Source organism: Schistocerca americana, chromosome 7, assembly GCF_021461395.2.
Source record: "Schistocerca americana isolate TAMUIC-IGC-003095 chromosome 7, iqSchAmer2.1, whole genome shotgun sequence".
NCBI classification, from domain to species: domain Eukaryota; kingdom Metazoa; phylum Arthropoda; class Insecta; order Orthoptera; family Acrididae; genus Schistocerca; species Schistocerca americana.
In genome coordinates, this window is record NC_060125.1 from 394,536,831 (window position 1) to 394,564,823 (window position 27,993).

A 27,993-nucleotide genomic window follows, 5' to 3' on the forward strand; every position below is an offset into this window, starting at 1 on the left:
CACTATTTCTTGTTAAATCTGACTTTGGCACAAAAAAGGGTGAATTATGTTGCTACAAGAATCTTTTGTCATTTGCCAATTAGCATTGCTAACTAACATTTTAAAAAATCTAAAAGAATTTCTGAATGACAATTTCTTCTACTCAGTAGATGAATTTTTAGGGATGAAGTAGTAACTCTAAAAAAAGAAAAAATTCACATCATTACAGAATCTTGTATTCATGATGCATGGAATAAGTATTAATGTAATGCGTTATTTCTGTTTTTAGTTGGCACCGGTGTTTCCTCTTATCTGGTCATATGGTGGTCGCACTACTGCCCTATTTACGAACCATACACATGGTTTTTGCGTTTCTAATATTTTCATTCCCACTTATCATTTTGTTTGCACTTGTTGTTTTGATGTATTCTCTGTCTTCTGCCACTAGTATGGATGTCAAGTAGTTATGTCTATATTAGTGATTTATCTGTACTTGTGGCAGAAGACTGAGAACGCATCAAAACAGCAAGTGCAAACAATAAGTGAGAAGAAAAATGTTTCTAACACAAAAAACATGCTTTTGTTTCATAAACAGAGCAATATTATGACGTCCATGTGAGCAACGATAGGAGACACCAATATCAACTGAAAACAGAATGAACCATAAGTTATCACTAGACTAGAATAACTTTCATTCCAATTGATCCGTAGTGAGGAGGATCTCCAGGATGTAGAACGTGTCATAAAAACAATAATACATCACAAATATTTACAACTGAAACAAATAAGCTAATATACCTTCCACAGGTCCCAAGTGGAATGATCGTCGTTATTTTAATGAACACTATATGAAAGAATCATTTTACAAACACTAATGCAATGAATTTAAAATTAAAAAAGTTTTTTTTATTTATAAGGTAATGAAAGGAGTTGGCCACCAATAAATCCTTTAACCTGAATTTCATTGGTTGTTAAGCTTTTTATGACTGCTGGCAATTTATTGAAAATGTGTGTTCCTGAATAACGCACACCTTTTTGTACAAGAGTAAGTGACTTTAAATCCTTGTGATGATTATTCTTATTTCTAGTATTGATTCCATGAACTGAGCTGATGGTTTGAAAAAGTGATATATTTTTTGCACGAATTTCATTAAGGAATAAATATATTGGGAAGCAGTAGTTAGTACCCCTAGTTCCCTAAACAGGCTTCTGCAGGATGTTCTTGAGTTCACACTACATATAACTCTTACTGTACGTTTTTGTGCCCAGAAAACTTTTGCTTGGCTTGATGAACCCCATGTGACATGTGACATTATGGAATGAAAGTAAGCATAGTATGCCAGTTTTTTCATTTTTATATCCCCTATGTCTGACACAATTTGCATTGCAAATAGAAATTTGTTAAGATGCTTCAGCAGTTGTGCAGTGTGCTCCTCCCAGTAAAATTTATTATCAAGCTGTAATCCCAAGAATTTAACACTGTCCACTTCTTCTATCTGCTTGTCATCATATGTTGGGCATATACGCGTGGGACACCCCTTGCAATTTCTGAACTGCATGTAGTGTGTTTTTTCAATGTTTAGTGACAAAAAATTGTCTAGGAACAATTGATTAATGTCCACAGATATTTTAATAGCCGATCTTTCTAAGACTACACTTGATTTGCTATTTATTGCAATGTTTATATCATCGCCAAACTAAACGAACTTGGCATCTGGTAATGTTACTGATGAAAGATCGTTGATGTACACAAGAAAAAGTAACGGCCCTAAAATGGAACCTTGTGGTACCTAGTTCCCAGTTGGATGAGGCCTGGTAGCTTAATACACGTCTCTTTCCTAATAACACCTTTTGTTTCCTGCCAGAGATATAAGATTTGAACCATTTTGCACCATTTCCTGTTACACTATAATATTCTAATTTACTTAAAAGGATATTGTGATTTACACAGTTAAATGCCTTTGACAGATCACAAAATATACCAGTTGCCTAAAGTTTTTGGCTAATGAATTAAGCACATTTTCACTGTAAGTGTAGATAGCCTTTCCAATATCAGAACCCTTTAGAAATCCGAACTGCGACTTTGACAGTATGTTATTTGAGATAAGATGGGTATAAAGCCAATTGTACATCACTTTTTCTAAAATTTTTGAGAATGCTGGAAAAAGTGAAATTGGACGGAAATTTGATGCTATTTCTTTATCTCCCTTCTTAAACAGTGGCTTAGCTCCAGCATATTTCAGACATTCAGGAAATATTCCACTGATAAACGACTGGTTACACAGATAGCTTAATATGTTACTTACCTCAGAAACACATACTTTAACTAACTTTTTTTTCATCATACCCACTAGATGTTTTTGATTTTAAAGATTTTATGATGGAAATTATTTCTGTTGGGGTAGTGAGGGTTATATTCATATTATGGAAGTTATTTGAAATATCTGGTCTGAGGTATTCCATAGCAGCATCTACAGAACCTGACAACCCCATCTTTTCAGTAACAGTTATAAAATGTTTGTTAAAAAGTTCTGCAACACTATACACATCTGTCACCAAAGTATCATTTACTCTTAATGCTATTTGTCCCTCTTCATGTCTGGTTCTACCAGTCTCCTCCTTCACTATATCCCATATTGTCTCTATTTTGTTATCTGATAGGACTCTCTTTACCTTGTAATATTTACATAAAAAGGAAGCAATGAACTGTTTTATAATCTACGAATAACACTTGTCACAGCAAAAGTGTATCATAACCGTAGCATTATAGATCGCACTGATGACGCCTTAAGCCCGGTCCACACGCAACGATCTGTCTGCGCAGACATCGGCGCAGATGTCTGTACATGCAAAAGATCGCTGCAAATGTGGTGTGTTCACACGACACAAACCCCAATCTACTACTCGCCCGCCATCTGTCGGTGTAGAAAAGAAATATCAGTGGCAAGCGACTACGCTCCCCGAAAACGTCAAAATTTAATTCAGTTATTTTGAAAAATGGAAATGGAGGAAGTTCTGTTGTGGTCTGTGTTCGCAACTTGTGTTGCAAAAAACATACAGACCAACCGGAGGAAACAGAGAAAGCGGTCAAAATGGTGCAGACAGTGGCTGCTAAAGCGAAAGCAGTTTTGTCACGTAAATTTACTGCGAGAGTTGCAGGGCGAACCTGTTTTGTTTTACATAACCTCGTGTTCCATTTCCTCGCACATTGGCACTCCAATTTCATCTTCAATTGTACTCCTGCTTGGTCTTGGCGTTTCTTGATCACTAAGAAAGCCAAGTAGATCAAAATACCATAACGTTGGCTGGTATACTTGATCTTCTCCTACACCAGATCTTCTGGATTTCTGAACTTTGGATAACTCTTTTCGGTAAACAGTTCGCTGATAGACTAATTTACATGACTTGCCTTCATGAACTCATCTTTCAGGAAAGCGTAAATAGCTTCACATGTGTTGGGTATTATTTCACTCAATGCTTGTTTCGATATTGCAGATGAAAATTCCAAATCATTGTAGCTCCTTCCTGTTGCTAGGAATCTTAATGTTACTGCCAGGCGTTCATGAGGAGAAATTTCCCTTCTCATACAAGTCTTTTTCTCATAATATGAGGGGTTACATGCTTTAAGAGATAATTATAAGTTTCGACATCCATCCGCAAATAAATTCGCCAGTTCGCAACGAAATTATTTTTTTTATTACCGTTTCTCTGTTTGCCAAGGCGCCAACTGCCCGCAATTTTTCAATTAGAGCATTGTATGCTGCTGTCTTTTTGTCTCGGTCACTATATTCTTTACTTTTAATCTTCCACAAACATGGGTGGTTTCTATATATATTTAAATGAATTCACTTACAAACTTTCGAGAACACTGACGAGTATCAGCCATTTTAATGCCCTGTGCACACAAATACAAACACTAGACTGAGCAAACAGCTGTTTCGCGCCAGATTTGCGACGATCTCCTGTCCACACGCTCCAACTTGTCTGCGCAGATGTGGTTTGAACCGACAGACTTGAGAGGTTTCGCTCAAACCTCCAACTCCAACTTCCAGGTTTGCACACACCTCAGGTTGGTGCAAATCTTCTGTTCACACGCAACGATCTGTCTGCGCAGATGTGATGTGCGCAGACATTTGCGCAGACGGATCGTTGCGTGTGGACGGGCCTTTAAAGTGAAAAAAGGCAAAAGGCAGCTAGTAAAATAGAACACTGTGCAGCAAGAGAATGCGTTTTTATTTACAAAACAAACAAAAAAAATGGTTCAAATGGCTCTGAGCACTATGGGACTCAACTGCTGAGGTCATTAGTCCCCTAGAACTTAGAACTAGTTAAACTTAACTAACCTAAGGACATCACAAACACCCATGCCCGAGGCAGGATTCGAACCTGCGACCGTAGCGGTCTTGCGGTTCCAGACTGCAGCGCCTTTAACCGCACCGTCACTTCGGCCGGCCTACAAAACAAACATTTTTGCGCTTTCTGAGGAAGACGACCGCGCAGAGAAACTCGTTAATGCAACGCGGTTTCTTGTGTCTTGCTAGATTCGCTACGAATTGGTCAACTGGAGTAACAAAAGAGTTTCCAAGTCGAATAATTATCAATACATTTTTTTATTTTAAAATATAGGAAGGTTGACGCCAGTTTAGTGGCGTCAGTAATAAGATCTTTGGACATCGTCATAAACACAAACAGTCAAACACACTACAGAACTTCAGATTCATACTTCATAGATTGGAAGATGACAGAAAGTGTAGTAGTTTAATGTTTGTGTATGAGAGATATAGTTTGAATATCCAAATTGAGGTGTTACAACGATAGTTCTCGTACTGAATACTACAGCAGTTTCTAGAAATGTCAAGAATAGTGTTTGGTATCAGACTTTCACCCAATACGTATCAGCGCGTTAAAATTGAAGGGATTGATTTGGAGTGTACTGTGGACCACTTGAAACAAGAAGCTTCAAGAGTGACAAATTTGCCGAAAAGCTTTCTAGGTAAGTGTTTGTATTGAGGCAGTAGAGTATTTTAATAATAATTGTCCGTTATGGGTAATGCCTTCGTAATGTAGTCACACTGGAGATGATGGTTCATTGTCTTTTGTGTGAGAAACTTGTTAATTCGGCGCTCAAAAACGGTTCCCATAATTCAATCTGTCATCATCATAGAATGCAGAAATTTGCACTGGACTGTTCAGCATTGTGTTAAGAGACTGGCAGAAATCGCAACAAAGTCAGGATTGTTAAATTGTCACATTAGGGAGGGAATGTTTCTCAAATCTCTCTGTTGTGATGTATGCCAGACATCTAGTTATCAGAGGTGAGCTTCAGCGTTATGTCCAAACGGAAAGTACTGTAACCTATCATGACGTTGTAGCATCCATTGTTAAGGTAATTTAGATTTGCACAGAAGAAATGATTAAAAAGATGACTTTTCGTAACTCTAAATACATATGCGATAACATAAACGTTGGGATGTTACGTGTATTGACACTGAATGTAATGTGTTACAACTGAAACAAGAATCTTGAAGATTGACAAATTTGTGTAGAAGCTGTGTAGGTACCGGTAAGTGTTTGTTATGTAGAACGTCTTCCATGGCGTTCACAAACATATTTTGCCTGTTGGTACTCAATAGCAAGTATTAGTAAAATAGGCAGGCATTTCCCGTTTTAATAAGGTGATTAAGTAATTTTTTCTGCTATTGAGACATTCGTGAATTTTCTGATCTTTTTACATTAATGCCTTCCAGTGTGTTACAGGTTTGACTCCCCAAACCCCTTTTTCTGTGGCTTGAATATTGGTCTTACTGTTAGCATAAGAGATCTACATTTTACTGCCAATGTGTGTCGTAGTTTTGTACGTATTTTCGAAAACATTTTGCGAGGAACGGTAATCAGTTCTACTTTTGTACTTAGGAAAGCAGTCTAGATTGCACAAATCACATAATTATTAGTGACTGGTTCCAGTCCAGTGGTGGACAAGCTTCAACTGCACTCCAAAGCCTGATTTGTGCAGACGGGTCCACGGAGCAGGAGATGCAGAAGTCTCCAGATGCTATCAACAGTTGACAGAATCTAGAGATGTTTGCGATTCCTGCTCCTTGCATCCATCTGCACTTTAAGAGAATTGTCTGAAGATGGTTTGCTTTTGGACTAAAACCAGTCACCAATACATATGATTTGGGTCTAGACTGTTTTTCTTAATACAGTAGTTTAGTTTGTGTGTGTGTGTGTGTGTGTGTGTGTGTGTGTGTGTTTTGCAGTTCACATAATTAATATTTGCTATTAGCTCAAGGTAGATGACATGCAAGCATATTATCTGGGATTACAAAGCTGTTTGTTTTGGCTGTGTTGTGTACTAGATGGACAGCATTCTGGCCATACGCAAAGAGTAATATGTTAAAAGTTTTCCGTTTTTGTACCTTAAAAACCACTGGTAATACTATGTTTCATTGTACCATAATACAGAGTGAGCACAAAGCCTTGCCCTGATTGTGACAGTTTAGGAAATGCGGAAGCGTCCGATCCCGCCCGTCTGCTTTGACCCATGATGTCACAAATATGGCTGAGACGACCATAAACCACGATTCCGATATGGTGCATATAAAGTCAGTACGTACACATTATGAGGATGAAAATACATCAAGAAACAAACACACACACACTTTCCACAAAAAGCCTAATGACACTAACGGGACAAGCGCGGGAAATGGGGTGTTTTTGGGTGGCGGCAAACTAAATATAAACAAATTTAGACACCCACCCCCATACAAAACCACACAAAACGAAGAAAAAAACAGACATCGCAAAACTCCCCAAATGTCACTAAACACAATATCATCTGGAATCGGACACTTCCCTTGACCTATATAGCTCAACATCAGCTCCCGTTCCCATAAATTAGGGTCAAACACTTCCCTTGACCTCTATAGCTCATAAACATCTCCCGATACCAATATCAACATACACAGCCACACATTTTGGGATCGAACACTTCCCTTGACCTGCGCACTGTTAATTTTAGCCATCATATCCATTCCTGAACAAAAACAACAACCGATTAAGTTTACTAAAATTACCACACGATGTACAGCGAACAACACTAAATTAACCTTCACACAAAATCGTTAACTCACTGAAACGAATTCCACTGTAAAACACAGCCGACACTCGAACAATTCTGGATAATGAGCAAAAGCAAAGTGAGCCCATTACACTACACAAACGAAAATCCTGAACATACCACCAGAGAGCACAACAAACCACAACACGACCACATCTACAAACACGCCACACTCACAAACCAAACTCTGCGCCATCATGACGTCAGACACGACAACACCCTTATGTCACGGGTCAAAGCCGACGCGTGGGATCGTACGCTTGTGTCGGCCCACAGTTTATTACAAAGTAATTGTTTGACATAATAATTTGCATTTGATACCATTAGGCTACATAGGTTAGTGTTACTAGATGATTTTTTTTAAGGCATCTTAAGTTAGTAAACCTCAACGTGTGCTCCCTTGGTAGCTCGGAGAATGTCGAGGCAGTATTCCAGTCCCTGCCAGATGTTTCTAACGTGTTCTGTCACATTAACCACAGCAGTTTGTATCTCAGCCTTCAGTTTGTCGACGTCAGCAACTGGTGTGACGGATAATCTGTCCTTGATATAGCCCCAGAAAAAGAAGTCAAGGGGCATAATGTCTGTAGAGGGGAGTAATGTCCGTATCGGTGGATTGGAAGGAACAGTCCAACACTGTGGCCACCCCACGCTCCAGACATTACGCCCCTTGACTTTTTTTTCTGGAGCTATATCAAAGACAGAGTCTTTGTCACCCCAGTTGCTGATGTCGACGAACTGAAGGCTAGGATACAAGCTGCAGTGGGTACTGTGACAAAACACATGTTACAAAACACCTGGCAGGAACTGGAATACCACCTCGACTTTCTCAGAGTTACCAAGGGAGCACACGTTGAGGTTTACTAACGTAAGTGGTCTTAAAAAGAAAACTAGTAACACTAACCTATGTAATGGCATAGAATGTAACTTATTATGTCAAATGGTTGTTCTGTTATAAATTTTTATAATTAGGACAAGACTTTGTGCTCACCCTGTATTTCCTATGTACTGTAAATAAATTCAAAATTAATAATGACATGGCGCCACATTGAGAGGCAAAATGTCATAAACTTCAAATTAATAATAAGGCTTCATGCTGCACTCTAAAATATAATTAAATGGAATTTATTATTGGCATGCTTTCTTGTTGAGCACTAAAATGAAATAAGTTAAGGAACTGAAATGAATTTGCCCCACATTGGGTACCAAAAATGTAGTAAAAATTCAAATTAATGACAAAGCAAGGAAACATTTACATTTATTCTTATAATCTCTCTTAAAACATCAATACAAAAGTAAAAGTTGGCAATTTATCAAGAAGTGGGCGTAATTCTGTAATTTTGCTTGTAGGAGGGGGGGAAGGGAGGGAGGGGAGAACTAACCACTTTATCTCAACACATTACAGACAGTGTTATATGCTTCTGCAGCTCATTTGTGTGATCTTGGCACCATGTGTCTGTCTCCTACTGGATTTCTTGCAGTGTCATGTGACCATTGGTTGAGAGCCAGCAGCTTTCATCTTCATGTGCCACAACTTTGGTTGCACCACCCTAAGCAACTTAACTCCATCTGCAATTCTTGTGTAATGACTCTACAGGTAGAAGACCAATGTGGTGCTATTGTCCTTGAACAACTGAGAGGTTACTTGCTAGACCCATAATTTTTCTAGCATTTAATGCCAGCGGTAACTGGCTCACAGAGGCCGTGGCCATTTCATATATTAAAGCTTATTTAGGACAACAAAAACACAATCAGATTTTAAGATTCAAGTATTAGACGGGTCATTCCATATCAAATCACCCAATAAAAAATAAATTTTACACCCACCTCCTTAGATTTTCATGAAATTTGGCTCAAATGGTTCTAAAACCATCCTGACAACACTTGCAAATTTTTTTTTTTGCGTTTTCTGAACCTTCGGAAATGGTCAGTTTAATTTGTATTCAAAACTTTAAATTTGCTTATCTTAAAAACTCTTTTAGATAACATCATGAATTTTTGCAGGAAGTTTATTTATTATACATATTTGAAGATAAAAATGATGCTATTAAAATATATTAATATTTTCTATGAAAAAAATATATATATGTATGTAATTTTTTTTTTTTTTTACGGATGTTTTGTTTTATAAGAATTGCAATATCTCGAGTCTCAGACCTGATAGAATGCTCAAATTTGTTTTAATTTACTCTTAAACATATAGGCTACTGGATAAAACAAAAATAATGATGGCTTTTTAACATGTTTATTAATTATAGTAGATTACATTAGAATTATGTACAAAGATAGTTTACTTACAGCACTTATGTATAACCCAACTGATTGCTTGAAACATTGAATTTTTTGAGTAATTTTGTCTTTTTAATAAACATTAATGCTGATTCAAACTGTTTTTCCACTTCATCCAAGAGCTTTCAGTTCTTTTTGATACAGTCTTTTTTGAAGTAATACATTCTCCCAGTGCCGCTTGATTGAGGTGCGTCTACTACACAGACTATGTGCTCCAAAGGCACTATGCAGGAATCTTCTCTTTCAGGCCAATAAAATGATGCAGCGGGTCCTGAAGGATGTAGAAATAGAATTTCTGCATCTTCTTCATCATTGAATATTGTTTTTACCAGTCCAAAGTACCAGTTACCATCATAATTTGCAGCCACATAGCAATATATGGATGGTTCAACACGAACCCAATCAGAAGAAGAATAAAAAGAAAAGACTATGGAGGGTTTTACACTATCTGTAGTCCTTCTAATTTCAAGGTTGTTTGTTGGAAGTGGTTTGAAGTTATGAAAACTTCTAGTTCCAGGAATGGTTCGGGTTGCTGAAAAACGTTTTTCTAGTTTTAATTGTAGCAAATCAGCTTCTTTTTTGTCAATAAAGTGAAAATGAATGTTTTCAATATTTTTTTCACAAAACTTATACACATCGATTGCTGTCATTATTTGTTCTTTGTCTGAAAGCTGTAGACTGGCTTTCCTTAAAATTCTTTTAATAGTTCCTCCTAGGCCATCACAAATTGACTTCCCATGACTTGTTGCAAAAAAAGTGTGTTGGGCCTTCAAATTAAAGTCTCTGAAGTGTTCAGTCAAATTTTTAAAACTGTTTCTATTTTTGTACTGCCCAGCACAACCATCTGTAAAGTAGTGAACTGAGTCAATGTCAGTATGATGTAATGACAGCCACTTTGTAATTTCTTTTTGTACAAAGTTAACAAAACCAGTGTCATGTTCTTGGTCATCACTAATAAAACAGTGGTTGGAAACAAAAACATTGTTTTCCTCATTTCTTAGAAAAACTCCAACTGGGTGTAGAGTACAACCACCTCTATTCCAGTGGTAACTTTGGATCTCATTTTGTATAACAAAGGAATAATTTTCACTGAAATCCATCACAATAATTGCTGTTTTGGGTGGTGGGTCTTCTTTCAATCTTTTAAAGGCTGCTGATTGGGATTTTGCTATAAACGAGTGTGGGGTGAGCTTTTCCAATGACCTAACCAATAAAGAAATGTAGTCTTCAACACTGATAGACTGTTTGATCATTTCTGCCCTGTCTGTGTTAACCCACTGACTGACTACAATTTCTTCTTCTAAATCATAATCTTCACTTAGTTTTTCAGTTAAGCGCTCTGTTAGTGCAGTATTTGCAGGACAGCTGTTGCGATGATGTAGCATGCAGTTTTGGTTTTCTGTGTTGCACACAAGCATCTTAATTAGGTCTTTATAAGATTCTTCAGTTTTCACAGCATCCAGTAATAGTTTAACATTCTGGTGGATACTGCATACACATACAGTGTGTGTGCCTGCAGCACCAGCAAGGATACACCATTTAGGTCTCAAGAAACAAAATTTTGAAAATCCTACTTCTACCTCGGGATTCTCCCATTTGAAAGAATAATAGAGTTCTCTCAAGTTACACAAAATGAGTCTTTTTTGCATGTACACATTTTTTTGAACACTTACTTTGTCTTTTGTTCCAGGTAGCACTCTGGAACTTTCATCCTTTTCATAAAAATCTGTTACAAGTCTTACTGTATTTTCAGAAAGAGTTTTACCTTTTTTTTGGACCAGGAGTTTCCAAAATACCCTTTTCAGATTTTAGCTTTCTAGCTTGTCGCACCATGTACTCACTTACATTAAATTCTTTCATCACTTTATTTCGAGTCCAAGAATCTGGAGCCAAGGTCAGAATCTGGATTTTTCTAGACCTCCCAACAGATGAAATCTTCTCTTTCATAAGAGAAATCATTACATCAAAATCCTTTGCTTTCTCAACCACACTTTTATCTTCTTCGTCATCATCAGAACTTGGTGCATCATATTTTAATGCTTTTGAAACCGTCTTTTTTTGCAGTCTTTTCAATACTGCTAATCTTCCTTTTAAAATAAGACCCTTTACTTTGTTCTGACAGGCCATGAAGCTTTATCGGTGTTAAACCTAAATAATCAAGAGCAATGTTTGTTTGTACGAGGGATTCATTTCGGGATTCCAGTGATTCTAATTCAACCATGACTTCATCATCTGTTTCACTTTCATTGACTTCAACTCTTTATTTTTCCTCACAAAAGTTACGGCATGTTGAGCAAAGCTTTTGTCCAGGTTTTATGCTAATATTTTTTGTCAGTAATTGTTTAGAAAGATCCAAGCCTACACTTCTCAACGATTTTTTGATGGGCTTTTTGTGTTTTTTTAGTGGGTCTACACATGTTGTTTGATACTTTTCAAAAACATTTAAAAAGTAGTAGCTGTGGTGTGAACATATATTCTTAAATTCACACAGATTAATTCCAGATCGTAAGTGGATCAAATCTTTTTCTTCCTCACTCAATTCTGATACCGGTTGTAACTTTTTTGAAGGTGTGTAGGTTGTTTGGAAACAGTCAGATTTTTTAAATAACCCTACACTACAGGTTTGAATATCTGACATACTGATTTCACTTTTGGTCTGATTACTGTTCTGGTTACTTTTGTAGGATATTGGAAAAGAATCTCTGTAAACTAAGCAACAGTACTTACTGAGAGTTCGAATAAACTTAATAAAATACAATCCAAGCACTATTTAACACTGTAATAATTTTTTACTTCAAAACACAGGAGTAACAATACAAAATCCAAGTGTACATTGTTACTCCAAGAAGTTAAAAACTTATTTTCGGTGTCTAAGTCACTTGGTATTTTTTATTTTTAAAATATAATTAATATTATTTTAAAAATTAGATAACTATTAAACAGGTTAAAAAGCCAACATAATTTTTCTTTTATCTAATAGCCTATACAATTAAGAGTATTTTAAAACAAATTTGAGCTTTCTATCAGGTCTGAGACTCTAGATATTGCAGTTTTTGTAAAACTAAACATCCGTTAGCTAAAAAAAAATAAAAAACTTGTAAATTTTTTTTCATTTGGAAGATTTTGATATATCTTTATGGTAATTTTTTTTAACATTTAGATATAATACACAAACTTATTCCAAAATTTCATACTGATATCTTGAGTATTCTTTAATATACAAATTTTTTTAGTTGTGAGGACACGTTTAAGTTACAATTTCCGACTGCTGAAACAAAGCCAAATCTAAAAACTTTAAAAATTTATTAAAAAAGAAACTATAAGAGATAGAGCAAAAAAATTTTACAAGTGCTTTCAGGATGATAAAAGAAGTAATTGTACCAAGTTTCATCAAAATCTGACATGGTTGGTGTCAAGGCCTGGGTGACTTGACATGGAATGACCCAGACCGCAAGAAAGACGGTCCAACATGGAGTGAAAAATAAGGAGATCGCTAATTGCCATTAGATATTAGAATGAATGTTATGATCAGACACAGTCTAAAAGCGGAGTAGAAAATATTCTGACACAAGGTAAAGTTTCTACTCTTTATGAGTAGCAGTGTGAGAGTCATCTTTGACTTTTTATTCAAAAGAGTCCCAGATAGATCTGATTGCTCTCCAACTGACTGATGGATCTGAGTCAATAATTGATCTCTAGGTTTCCACTCCTTGGTGGTTTTGTTCATTTTCCCCCACTCTGTCCTTCAGGGCACTGAGTTTTCCATCATGTTGTCTTTGTCATTAATAGGCTCAATTTGCAATGTCACATAAACAACAATTGCTGCTGGGTAACCTCTCCTGCCAGTCTCCATACAGGGTCCCAACTTCACAACATTATAGTGGGAAGTCCTTGGGCAGCAGCTAGCCCAAAACCTTGAGAACTTCAACATCCTTCCTATCCTGTGTCCCATTGTGGCACCTACCTTCATTGGCTGCAGATTTCCTACCAGCTTACGTGCTTGATTTTGTTGTGAAGACTACTGAGAATTCCAGCAGGTATTTTTCTTTATTCCTGAGCATTGAGAAGGAAACTTTTTGCTTTCAATGGAAATGATTTTAAGCCCTTAAGGGGAGTACGTACGTCCTATACCCACAGTGTTAAATTTGCAATATTGATGACGCATTATCTTGGAGCCTGTGACAGATAGAGATTTGAAATTTTTGGGAGGTATAGTATCCCTCCTTTTCTGATTACTGAACCATAATCAAAATGTACAGAGAAATAATTAGCTAGTTATGATTTTTTTAAAATGTTGTTCAATATTTTCTTTTAAAAGTCCACTTTTTCTTCTCTAAGTAAAAAACGGTTAGAGGTAGAGATGTTTTGGGAGGTTCAGTTCTCTAAGTAAAAAACGGTTAGAGGTAGAGATGTTTTGGGAGGTTCAGTAGCTGCAGTATACTAAGTGGTAACATAGTGTAAAATTAGAGATATGTATCTGTAATAGTTCCTGAGATAATGGGTCAAATAATTTTAAAAATGTCATTTCCGGCAAATCAAGTTCAAACATTTTATTTGATATTAACTTACACATGGAGGCATGCCAGCTTCTAGTAACAGCCAGGCCTGTAATTAGCATTATCTGGATCCTGTTCTTGACTATCCTGCAAACCAAGAAGCTTGCTTCTTTTCCTGCCTCTTGCTTCTTTAGTCATTTCCTCTGCTGCACGTTGGTCTTTCATGATCCTAAGTCGACCCATTCGCTGAGAGGCTTGCAGTGTGTTGGCACCTGGAGTGATACCAAGTTCCTCTAGTACACCAATACTTCCCTTTAAATGTTATCACAGCATCACAAACACCCAAGCATAGAGTTTTCCTTCCTACTAAGACATTTTTTGGTATGCGGGTCCAAATTACATTATTGAAAGACTCATTCGGGTTTTGTGTTCGACCAAGGAGACATTTGGAAAGGGGGTCAGGATGAGCTAATTCTCTGTATATTGGTTTAATAGCTTCCATCACTGCGGATGGTATGCTATTTTTGTGCCTAAATTGTTCCTCGCTACCCGCTGCCTGAGCTTTGCGGTACTTGTACCATGAATCAGCACCAGTGGACAAAGACCATGTATAAGTGTATCATCAGTGGAAGAAAGTAGCCCACACTGCTTGCTTCATCCCTTGTAGGTCATGTGTATTGTTTCTTATTGCCATTCCATAATAATACTGGAGTTCATCAATGTTTCGGTCTGTAAGTCTTCCTTTACCATTTAAAGTCTTTCCATCTGATAACTTCTCTTTTCCTTTTGTCTGCTTCAGTTTTCAGAGACGTGTTCCCTTCCATTTTTGAACATGGCCCACACATTCAATCTTAACAATGTGCTTATTACCATAAGGTTGGCTTTCCACTACTGATTTGTAAGCTTTTGAATCACCATCCCCCAAGTACTCAGTGTAACACACACCTCTCTCCTGTAGTGAACGTCTGAACATAGAAACGACTGCAGTAGCCTCCACACCCCCACTAGTTCCCTCATAATTCTTAGAACAATTTGTTTTATGGTTTCACTTGTTTCATCAACTGATTTACATTGATGACAGTATTTAGTTAGCACTTCAATGTCTAAAACTTTACCTGTGTCAACACTAGTCCGACAGTTGCAACTGCATTTTTTTTATATGTGACCTCTCTTCTGCCATGTGCCATCAACTGCCACAGATAAGTCTGTTGTGTTATTTAATTCTGCTGCTTCTTTAGCAGCAGCTTTCATAGAAGCAACAGCAACAGATTTGCCACATTCACCAATTACTTCTGTGTACTTACTTGATCTGGTTTGTGGGTTTGGCAAGTTCAGTGTTGCACATAATACTTCAGCTGCAGTCAATCCTTTCCCAATGCACCTCATTCCATACAGGAATATAACATTGCTCTCAAACAAGTCATTCTTGCACTTTTCAGAAGTCCAAAATGATGTCGAGAGCCTGCAAACTTTGCACTGAATATCAAGTTTGTTAGCCAGTCCAGTCCTTGCAGATGAGTCCTCAGAGATGCTAATTTGCCCACCACAAACCTTACATGTCACAGCATCTTGCAAAACCTGTCCTAACACACTCAAATCTAAAAGAACATAACCTAAACTATTTTGATCTTTGCCAATAAATAAATCCTCATGGTCTCCAAGTTTCCTCTTCAAAGCACTAGTAGGCGTGTCCTTATCATGGGTCTATGGAAAGTGTATTTCAGGATCAACACTGGATTCATATTTTGTGATAGGCTGATTTCTATGGAAACGTCACTTCTTAAAACAACCCTTTCTTTTCGTCATGTTGAAAAGAGGTATAAGAGCGTATAATAACACACCAAACCACTATGTTTTCAGTTCAAAACTAATGAAACACAACAACCACAAAGTAAATAAACAAAATGCATGTGCTACACCGCCATTTCTGTTTACACAACCTCTTAACATGAACATTAACATGATTTCAAGGAATAAATAGCTGAAAACCACGGCCTTCTAGATTGAATAGTTCAAGAGATAGAGATACTTAGGCAAGTCAGTGCAGAATGACTGGATAATTTTACAGACACACTGTTAACTGTGAAATGATAAAAACTACACTTCCAATTGGAATTTTTTGACAAATAATGCATCAAATTATTCAGGAGAGATCAAATATTAATAAGAGATAATAATCCGAAAATGTCACTTTTTGACCAATTCCGCCATATGTACTCCCCTTAATTAAGTGTCAGCTGTTTGGCAGACAAATATCAGTCAGTCTTTAAGCGAGACACCCCTTTCAGAGCTGGCCTTTGGGTGGGTCTCACTGTGCCCAGGGGTGGCAGTCCTGTGTGTCTGGCTGCACGGTATTATAGTACAGGATGAATAACAATGAGAACAGGCAACAACCTTATCCAAATCTTTGATCAGTTATTATAGGTCTTATAAATACACCATTGGAATTGTTGAAGAAATTTGTGGTGTATTTGTATAGGCTTTTAAACTTGCACTAGGTTGTCTGGGAAGCTCAGGTACCTAAAATCAGCCTTTATCGTCAAGGAAGACCATCCACACAAAACCGTTAAGGTTTTGGATGCATTGAGAGGGCAATCCCATCACATTTGCAAGCTATTTAGTGGCTGATGACCACTAAAGAAACGTAAATAAATTGCCCTGATAAGACTAAATGAAGCCTCAGATTTGGTGGGGGAAATTCAGTATCAGTGTTTCTGTGGAATAGGTTCGAAAATACTGGTTATGTATTGATTTACTTAATTGCTTTCAACAGATGATATGAGTTGTAATTTTGCAGTTTTACGTTAGAATTGACTGTAATATAACTGCTTGCTGTTCCAGAACTTGTTTACTGTGGGAATATCCTTGAAGATGAAGCTACCCTTCGAGCTTCTGGACTTAAATCTGATAGTACAGTCCATGTTTTGAAGAAGAGAGAAAAAGGTATGTTGCTACTAGGTCTTCTCAGGAGTTTTATCTTTGTTTTTCAGTTGAATATGTATTATCATTAGTGAAAAAAGAGTCACTATATTCAAGTTTCTGATGAGTATGGGATTCGCAATACAGAAGGAATCCTTGTACAACTTTTGTGTGTGCCACACCATCTGTCGGCTGTGATCCATGATGTCATCAAGATGACACACATGCCTATTTCGGGTCATACAATATTGTGACTATGTCACACATAAGGAATGCAAACAGGCACAAATAATATGAAAAGCATTTGATTGGTGAAATAACAGGAAACTAACAGGACAAATGTGGGAATTACGGGTTCTTGGGTGGGGACAAACTATATATGTGGACATTCCCAATAATGAACACATACCGAAAACAACACTTACACAAAAATCATTTGAATGAAATCATCAACAAAAAGGGGGGGAGGGGGGGGGGGGAAATCTGGTATTGCAAGTATTACTTAACCTAGATAGCTCACTGCCATACTACGAACCCATACATAGCTCCTAAAACTGGTACCAGAAATTTCAGTTGACTTATATAGCTCAAGTGAAATCTACAGCATCACAAAACCACACACAGCTCAACAAATCCAGTATTAAACACTTCACTTCACCTGTATAGCCAAACTGAAGTCCACACTACCACAGCACCAAAACTTGCACACATGTCTAATGTTTAAAACCTAACCTCACCAATGTAGATGAAATAAGCTCCATGATACCAGCCAACCACAATCCAACATAATTATCTTCAACTAACATCGCAACCCAAAAATTCATAAAAAAAACTGCGTAAACACTAATTTCGAAATACAAATAACACGCAGTGTCTGTCAGACCGTCGGCGAGAGCAAACCGCCAGTTCCTGCTACTAATAAGGCGAGTACACCATTCGCTCGTTACATATTTTTACGAGCTTCAAACAGGAGCGACTGCAGTAATGGATAGAAACTGTGATTGTTGTGTGCAGGTGCGAGCTGAGCTGGTGACCCTTCGCTCACAGCTTCAGGCTGCGTTGGCTTTCGTCACACAGCTTCAGGCTGCTGCCAAGGGGCGTCACTGTGGGGGATCGGACGCGGGGATGTGAGGAACGTCGAACACGTCCTCCAATCGGTCCACTGCTGTGACCTCCCCGTGTACTGCCTGCACTGAGGTTGACCCCTCACCTGTGGTCGAGTGGGAGATCATTCCAAAGTCTGGCAGGCAGCAGAAAACTTTCCGAGGGGCTGATTGTAGGGCTTCCCCGGTTCGTTTGACGAACAACAGGTTTCGAGCATTATCTGTGGCTGACGATGTCTCTGAGCCAGATGCAGTCGTCCTCCCTGTTCCAGAGGAAGATTCTCGGCCCACAAGGTCTGGGCATTCACGGAGGGTGGGTTTGCTGGTAGTTGGGAACTCCAATGTTAGGTGCGTAATGGGGCCCGCCCCTTAGGAACATGGCTGCCAAGGAGGGGAAGGAAGCCAGTGTGCACTCAGTGTGCATTCGGGGGGGAGTCATTCCGGATGTGGAAAGGGTGACTTCCGGATGCCATGAAGAGTACAGGGTGCAGCCAACTGCAGGTGGTGGTTCATGTCAGTACCAATGATGTGTGTCACTTTGGATCGGAACAGATTTTGTCTGGTTTTGGGCAGTTAGCAGAAATGGTAAAGACTGCCAGTCTTGCTTCCGAGATTAAGGTGGAGCTCACCATCTGCAGCATCGTAGATAGAACCGACTGTGGTCCTTTGGTGCAGAGCCGAGTTGAAGGTCTGAATCAGAGGCTCAGGCGGTTCTGTGTGTAGGCTGCAATTCCTTAACTTGCACCCTCGGGTGGTGGGTTTCCGGGTTCAGCTTAATAGGTCAGGAGTCCACTGCAAATAGGAGGCGGCTACACATGTAGCGGGGTCTGTGTGGAAGGGACTGGGCGGTTTTTTAGGTTAGAGGGTCTCAGGGAACCACAGAACAGGCGTCCATCAGAAAGTGGACAGGTAAAACACAGTAAGGTAGTTGTATAAACAATTGGTATTGTAGTTATTAATTGTTGTAGCGGTGTTGGGAAGGAACCAGAGCTCCAAGCCCTAATAGAAATCACAGAAGCTAAAATAGTTGTTGGTACAGAGAGCTGGCTAAAGCTGGAAATAAGTTCAGCCAAAATTTTTTCAAACTTTCTAACAGTGTTCAGAAAGGATAGATTAAATGCAGTTGGTGGTGGAGTATTTATTGCTGTCAGAGTAGTTCGCCTTGTAGCAAAATTGAAGTAGATAGTTCATGTGAAATAGTATGGGTAGAGGTTATACCTGACAATCGGAGTAAACTATTAATTGAATCGTTTTACCGACCTCCGACTCAGAAGACATAGTTGCTGAACAGTTCGAAGAAAACTTGAGTCTCATTTCAAATAAGTACCCCGCTCAAACAATTATAGTCGGTGGTGACTTCAATCTACCCTCGATATGCTGGAAAAATTATACGTTTAAAGCCAGTGGCAGGCATAAAACATCATCTGAAATTGTATTGAATGCTTTCTCAGAAAATTATTTTGAACAATTAGTTCATGAGCCCACTCGAAGCGTAAATGGTTGCGGAAGCATACTTGACCTTTTAGCAACAAATAATCCTGGACAAATAGTGAATGCTGTGACAAATACAGGGTTTAGCGATCACAAGGCAGTTGCTGCTAGGCTGAATACCGTAACACCTACAACCATCAAAAAGAAACACAAAGTATATCTATTTAAAAAAAAGCTGATAAAAATGCTCTTAACGCCTTTTTAAGAGACAGTCTTCACTCCTTCCGATCTGATCATGTAAGTGTAGAAAAGTTGTGGAATGTTTTCAAAGAGATAGTATCAACAGCAATTGAGAGATACATACCGCATAAATTAATCAGAAGTTCGAAATATAACTCTTACTTCAATGCGAGATGCTTTTAATAATTTTCACAACGAAATTCTGTCTCGAAATCTGGCAGAAAACCCAAAGAGATTCTGGTCATACATAAAGCACACCAGTGGCAAGATGCAATCAATACCCTCACTGCACGATAACAACGGAGAAGTGACTGATGACAGTGCCACTAAAGCAGAGTTATTAAACATGGTTTTCCGAAACTCCTTCACCAAAGAAGACAAAGTAAATGTTCCTGAATTCCAATCAAGAACAACTGCCAAGATGAGAAACATAGAAGTAGATATCCTTGGTGTAAAAAAGCAGCTTAAATCACATAATAAAGACAAGGCCTCCAGTCCAGATTGTATACCAGTCATGTTCCTCTCGGAGTATGCTGATAAAATAGCCCCATATTCAGCAACTATATGCAACCACTCGCACACAGAAAGATCCGTACCTAAAGACTGGAAAATGGCTCAAGTCACACCAATACTCAAAAAGGGAAGTAGGAGTAATCTGCTGAATTACAGGCCTATATCACTAACGTCGATTTGCAGTAGGGTTTTAGAACATATACTGTATTCAAACATTATGAAGTACCTCAAAGATGATGATTTATTGACATATAGTCAGAATGGATTCAGAAAATATTGTTCTTGTGAAACACAACTAGCTCTTTATACTCATGAAGTAATAAGTGCTATCAACAGGAGATGTCAAATTGATCCCATATTTTTAGATTTCCTGAAGGCTTTCGACACCATTCCTCACAAGCGTCTTCTAACCAAACTGCTTGCCCACGGAATATCGCCTCAGTTGTGCGACTGGATTCGTGATTTCCTGCCATAAAGGTCACATTTTGTAGTAATAGATGAAAGTCATAGAGTAAAACAGAAGAAATATCCGGCGTTCCCCAGGGAAGTGTTATAGGCCCCTTACTGTTCCTGATCTATATTAACAACATAGGAGACAATCTGAGTAGCCGTCTTAGATTGTTTGCAGATGATGCTGTCATTTACCGTCTTATAAAGTCATCAGATGATCAAAACGACTTGCAAAATGATTTAGATAAGATAATTGTATGGTGCGAAAAGTGGCAATTGACCCTGAATAAAGAAAAGTGTGAAGTTATTCATATGAGTACTAAAAGAAATCGGCTAGATTTAGATTATGCGATAAGTCACACAAACCTGAGGGCTGTAAATTCAACTAAATACTTAGGGATTACAATTACAAATAACCTAAATTGGAACGATCACATAGATAATATTGTGGGTAGAGCAAACCAAAGACTGCGATTCATTGGCAGAACACTTAGAAGGTGCAACAGGTCTACCAAAGAGACTGCTTACACTACGCTTGTCCACCCTATTCTGGAGTATTGCTGTGCGGTGTGGGATCCGCATCAGGTGGGACTGACGGATGACATTGAAGAAGTACAAAGAAGGGCAGCTTGTTTTGTATTAACACGAAATAGGGGAAATAGTGTCACAGACATGATACATGAATTGGTGTGCCAATCATTAAAACAAAGGCATTTTTCGTTGTGACAGGATCTTCTCATGAAATTTCAATCACCAGTTTTCTCCTCCAATTGCGTAAACATTCTGTTGGCACCCACCAACATAGGGAGAAATGATCATCATGCATTTTTCGTTGTGACAGGATCTTCTCATGAAATTTCAATCACCAGTTTTCTCCTCCAGTTGCGTAAACATTCTGTTGGCACCCACCAACATAGGGAGAAATGATCATCATGATAAAATAGAGAAATCAGGGCTCACACAGAAAAATTTAAGTGCTCATTTTTCCCGTGTGCTGTTTGAGAGTGGAACGGTAGAGAGACAGCATGAAGGTGGTTCATTGAACCCTCTGCCAGGCACTTTATTGGAAATAGCAGAGTAATCACATAGATGTAGATAGTAAATACTAGTCCTTGGCCTGAAATGAAACAACTTTGACCACCTCATACCTTCTCCACAAATATGACACTTCTCATACATGACAATTACACTGAACAATTGAAGAAATTTAATCATAGTCAACATGTCATCCCCCACTTGTGACATGCAGCAGTCGTCTCTCAAACTTTGTTGTCGTATCTATAACTAAACAAAAAATGAAACACAAAACTAAATCATCAACTACAAACTACAAACCACATTAGTAATATTGAAAGGGAAAGCAAATGTATTGCCCATTACTGACAACATCAAAATAACTCACTAACAGCTACAAACATTTCAAATATTATTCTTAGAAGCAGCACTAAAGAAGTTCAGTAAATCACCAACATCACTCACAAACAATTTAGAAACATAAGCGTCCCTCACTAGAGACCATCACTGCATACTCCAAGCCCTCTGCAAAAATGATCTGCTTCAATTATGTTGTCACCATAATGTCACCTACCACCACAAAGTTACTTCATGGGTCAAAGCAGACAGTTGGTACCACAAACTTTGGTTGAACCACTGTAGCAGTATGAGTTATTACTCCCTCTAATTTCTGAAATTTTTCTGGTATGCATTTCCTTATTTGGTATCTGGATAATAGTGTCTGACTGACACGATATTTCAGAAGCATATGTTTCCATCACAAAATGCTGTCAAAATTGCTGATAGTTACCTGGGACCCCTCTCACCACCCCCAGCGCTATTTTTCTAATCCATTGCCCATCTATATCTACATGGACACTCTGCAAATTACATCAAACCACCTTCACAATAATTCTCTGTTATTCCAATCTCGTACAGCACCCAGAAAAAATGAACATCTACATATTTTCATGTGAGCTCTGGTTTCTCTTATTTTATTATGATGATCATGTCTCCCTATGTAGGTTGGCATCAACGAAATATTTTTGCTTCTGGAGGAGAAAATTGGTGACTGAAATTTTGTGAGAAGATTCCACCACAGCGAAAAATACCTTTGTTTTAATGATGTCCATCCCAAATTTTGTGTCATTTCAGTGACACTCTCTCCACTATTTTGCGATAATATAAAACGTGCTGCCTTTCTTTGAACTTTTTTTGATATACTCTGTCAATCCTACGTGGTAAGGATCCCACACCATGCAGCAGTATTCTAAAACAGAGTACAGACAAGTGTAGTGTACGCAGTCTCTTTAGTAGATCTGTTACAGTTTCTAAGTGTCCTGTCAATAAAATGCTGTCTTTGATTTGCCTTCCCCACAACATTTTCTGTGTGTTCATTCCAATTTAAGTTGTTCATTGATTTTGATTCCGTTGAACACTTGTGTGGATGAGCTCACACTTTTCCTTATTTAGGTTCAGTTGCCAATTTTTGCACCATACAGGTATCTTTTCTAAATTGTGTTGCAATTATTTTGATCATCTGATGACTTCATTGGTTGATAAACGACAGCATCATGTGCAAACAGTCTAAGACGACTGCTCAGGTTGTCTCCTAAATCGTTTATATAGATAAGAAACAGCAAAGGGCCGTTAACACTATCTTGGGGAACGCCAGAAATCACTTGTGTTGTACTCGATGGCTTTCTGTGAATTACTAAGAGCTGTGACATAACTGAGACGATATTCCATAAGCACGCAATTTCACTATGAGCCACTTGTGTGGTACTGTGCCAAAATCCTTCTGGAAATCTAGAAATACAGAATCAGTTTAAAATCTCATGTCAGTAGCACTTAACACTTCATGTGTGTAAAGAGCTAGTTGTTTTTCACAAGAATGATGTTTTCTAAATCCGTGTTGGCTGTGTGCCAGTAGACCGTTCTCTTTTAGGTAATTCATAATGTTCAAACACAATATATGTTCCAAAATCCTACTGCATATCAACATTAATGATACAGGCCTGTAATTTAGTGGATTACTCCTTCTACCTTTCTTGAATATATGTGTGACCTGTGCAGCTTTCTAGTCTTTGGGTATGGAGCTTTCGTCAAACAAACGACTGTATATGATCATGAAATATGGAGTTATTGCATCAGCATACTCTGAAAGGATTGTTAAATATGGAGTTACTGCATCAGCATACTCTGTAAGGAACCTAACCGTGTACAGCCTGGACAGGAAGACTTGCTTTTGTTAAGTGATTTAAGTTGGTTCACTACTCAGAGGGTATCTACCTCAACTTACTCATGTTGGCAGTTGTTCTTGATTCAGATTCAGGAATATTTACTTTGTCTTCTGTGATGTAGGAATTTCAGAATTCCGTGTTGGTACTTCTTCTTTGGCAGCACTGTCATCGATAGTATTTCCATTGCTGTCGTGCAGAGAAGGCATTGATTATGTCTTGCCGCTAGCATTCTTCACATATGACGAGAATCTCTGTGGATTTTCTGCTAGGTTTTGGGACAAAGTTTCATCTTTGAATTCAAGCCACATTTAGTCTACACTTATATTGTTAATTTGGAAGGAGTGGAGATTGTCAGGAAGGTCTTAAGTGCATTTTTATCTGCTTTTTTGAATAGGTATATATTTAGAGGATTCAATCTCACTATGACATCCCTGTGTTTCATAATCCCCGTATCTGATTTGATGCTTGTAATTAGCTCAGGATTATTTTTTGCCACGATGTCAAGTGTGCTTTCACAGACGTTTACTATTCGCATGTGCTCATGTATAAACTGCTTAAAATAATTTTCAGGGACTGCATTTAGCACAATTTTGAATGATTTTTTATGCATACTTCTATATTTAAACATGTATTTTTGCCCACATATCGAGGGTACATTAAAGTCACCACCAACTAAATGAATTGGATACGTGTTTGAAATTGAACTCAAGTTTTCTTTGAACCTTTTAGCCACTGTATCATCTGAATTGGGAAGTTGGTAAAACGATGCAATTATTATTTTATTCTGGTTGCCAAGAATGACCTCTGCCCATACTAACTCACAGGAACTATCTGCTTCAATTTCGTGACAAGGTAAACTTCTTCTAACAGCAACAAACATGCCACTGCCAACTGTGTTTAGCCTGCCCTTTCGGAACGCCGTTAACTTCTTCACAAAAATTTCGGTTGAACTTATCTCCAGCTTTAGCCGGCTTTCAGTGCCTGTAACGATTTGAGCATCAGTGGTTTCTATTAGATCTTGGAGCTCTACGGCAGTTTACAGCTGTTATACCAGTGGTTTCTGTATCTGTGTTCTTCCTGTGTTCTGCATGCACCCGTTGAGACTGAAGCCCTTCTTGAATTTCCTCGAGAGCCTCTAACCTAAAAAAACTGCACACGCCACGCCACGCCACACCACACAGCACCTGCTAGCCATGTAGCCACTTCCTGCATGCAGTGGACTCCTGACCCATTCAGCGGAATCCAATAGCCAACCACTCTATGGTTCAAGTCAAGGAATCTGCAGCCTACACTGTTGCAGAACCATCTGAGCCTCTGATTCAGACCCTCCACTCAGCTCTGTATTAGAGGTATGCAATTGGCCCTGTCGACTGCTGCAAATGGTGAGCTCTGCTTTCATCTCACAAGGAAGACTTGCAGCCTTTACCACTTCTGTTAGCCACTCAAAACCAGAGAGAATCTCTTCCAATCCAAAGTGACACACATCATTGGTACTGACATGAACCACCGCCTGCTGTTGGCTGCACCCTGTGCTCTTCATAGCATCCAGAAGGACTCGTTCCACATCTGGAATGACTCCTCACAGAGTGCACATTGGCTTTCTTCCCCTTCTTGGCATCCATGTCCCTAAGGGGCCACAGAATATGCCTAACGTTGGAGCTCCCAAGTACCAGTAATCCCACCCTCTGTGATTCCCTGGATCTTGCAGACTGAGAGGTTTCCTCTGAAACAGGACAGGCTGTTGCATCTAGCTGAGCAACAGCGTCAGCTATAGATAGTGCCTGGAACATGTTTGTCAGACTAACTGGGGAGGCCTTACTTACGGCTCTCAGGGAAGTCTTTCACCGCCTGCCACATCCCGAGCGACCTCCCACTCGACCACGGATGAGGAATCAAACTCAGTGCGAGCAGTAACTGAGCTGGCCACAGGTGATGACTGATTGGAGGTCTCAAACTTGCTGGACATTCATTGGATCCTCACAGCCGGCCCACAACAGTGATGGCCATCCACTACAGCTTCAAGCTGTGTAACAGGAGCCATCACAGTCCGAAGCTGAGAGTGAAGTGTTACCAACTCGGCCCACATTCGCACGCAACAATCACAGTCCCTATCCATGCTAAAGACCACGGAAAGCTGCTCTACTCATACAGCTGGACTATTGACATGTGCTGCAGAACTCTATTGTAGACCCTGACGAAAACAGAAGGACTGTGTCTAATAAATTAGATTAATACACAGAGATTCGGAAACCAAACTACCAAAGCAAGACTGAATAATTCGCTCCTGATTTGGCACTTGTAATATGTCACAGAATTGGTTTACTTTCCAAAGCAAATGAAAACTCAAGGACTGCGTCGATTAGATATTAAGTTAACATGCAGAAACTCGGGGACCTAAACTATCAAAGCACACAGATGAAATTGTACAATTCGCTCCTGGTTAGGAACTCCTAAAAGTCACAAAATAGTTTACTTCCCTGAGGCTGCTCTGGTTCGGTCGGTTGCCGCTGCCCTTGTCAAAACACTAGTGTTGAGGATGTATCATTAATCCATGTCCTGTTACACTGCTAACAGTTTGTATGTGAATTTTATTCTGCTCCCATAGCATGTTGTGTTATAAATTGTGCTCTAATTTTTAAATTAACTCCTGTGTAGTTGTAGTGTCCCATTTGTGGTCCATATGACACACAGAGTGATCTTGCACTAAATCAGCTCATCCTACTGTAATATAAAACTCACCATGGAATTTGCAAAAGGTGGGAATATACAATTTCAAGAAACTGTTGTCAAGTGAGGGGTGGATGGGTGACTGCACACATCAGCAGCCAATGCTTTGTGACATATTTAGACATCTGTTGTCATACAACACAGAAGAATAGTGTATTGGAGATAATGGTCCAGTCAGATATGTACTGTATCAAAAGGAAAATTCACTTGAGAAGGCTGTTACATTGCAAGGAGACACAATTTCCGGCTAATACTTACCTTCAGAAGGTGAAGTTCAGAATATTAAATAATAATAATAATAAATATTAAACTAACCAAGCTTTTAGAACAATTCATTCCTTGTGCAGGGAGGGGAGATGGATAGCTGGGAAGGTTAGGAAGAAGTTACAGGCCATTCAAGCCCACATTGTGAAAGGGGCTCACATGTTTGGAGGAGACAAAGATGTAGGGGGAGGTGTCAGAGTTCAAAGATTGTAAATTGTTAAGCCCTCTTGACAGCTTCAGTGTAGAGAAGATAGGACAGTGTAAGAAGTATAAATGGATTAAGAGGATCAGAAATGGCAAATGAAATGAACAATTGCGATTAAGAACTAGGAGGAAATGAGGAATAACCAAAAAGATGGGGAGGGGTGTCTGCAAGTAGTTGAATGAAGACAAAAAAAACAAAGAATATAATTGAGTAAATAAATAAATGGGGCGGTTGTATAACAGAAGGTAAATCCAGGAGGGTTGTAGGCTGGGAAAATATTTTGGAGAGCAAATCCCCATTCTGGCATTCAGAGAAACTAGTACTGACAAGGAGAGTTCCCCAGCGGTGCATTAGATATTTTTGAAACCCGATATACGGTGATCCAGGTTCAGATCCCACCCTGCAGCCATGCACCCTGATGGGGCCTTGTTTGCAAATAATTGACAAAAATAAATTTCGGAATTTTGCTTGATACTCAGTAATGTTAAAAAAAAGTCATACTACACAGACGGGTTGTATGGTGTAATGGATAAGATAATAGCTATGCATGCATGAGATTGTGAATTTGAATCTCAGTAAATTTTTCATTATTTTTAAATCTTTGTCAAAATGACTTTGATTATTATTTTTATTCAAGCAATTGGTAAATGTAATTTTTTTATTTCTATTCCTTTGTCACATCATTTTAATCACTGTATGAACTTTTTCTTTTTTTCATTTTTTCTTCATATTATTCTTTTTCCAAATGAAAGATGAAGTGATCTATTCGTATTGACTGTGCAATGCTGTGAAAAATGTTTGCCAGATGTGCACCCCCTCCCCATCTTTTTGGTTATTCCTCATTTCCTCCTAGTTCTGTATGAACTTTTTCTTTGTTTCATTTTTTCTTCATTTTATTCTTTTTCCAAATGAAAGATGAAATAATCTATTCATATTGACTGTGCAATGCTGTGAAAATTGTTTACCAGATGCGCAATTTTTTTCACATGGTAATTGTCATAAAAACATATAAAACTTAACCTAA

The 27,993-nt window shown here is 38.5% G+C and overlaps 1 protein-coding gene across 1 annotated transcript in view; it reads left to right on the forward strand.

Moving 5' to 3' along the window:
- Positions 1-4,668: 4,668 nt before the first annotated feature.
- Positions 4,669-27,993, forward strand: part of LOC124621982 (ubiquitin-like protein 7) — a 71,217-nt gene continuing 47,892 nt past the window's right edge. The window contains exons 1-2 of the mRNA XM_047147520.1: positions 4,669-4,972; positions 16,723-16,824. Of these exons, the coding sequence (XP_047003476.1) occupies positions 4,831-4,972; positions 16,723-16,824 (244 nt within the window). The 5' untranslated portion in view covers positions 4,669-4,830. The remainder of the gene's footprint in view (positions 4,973-16,722; positions 16,825-27,993) is intronic.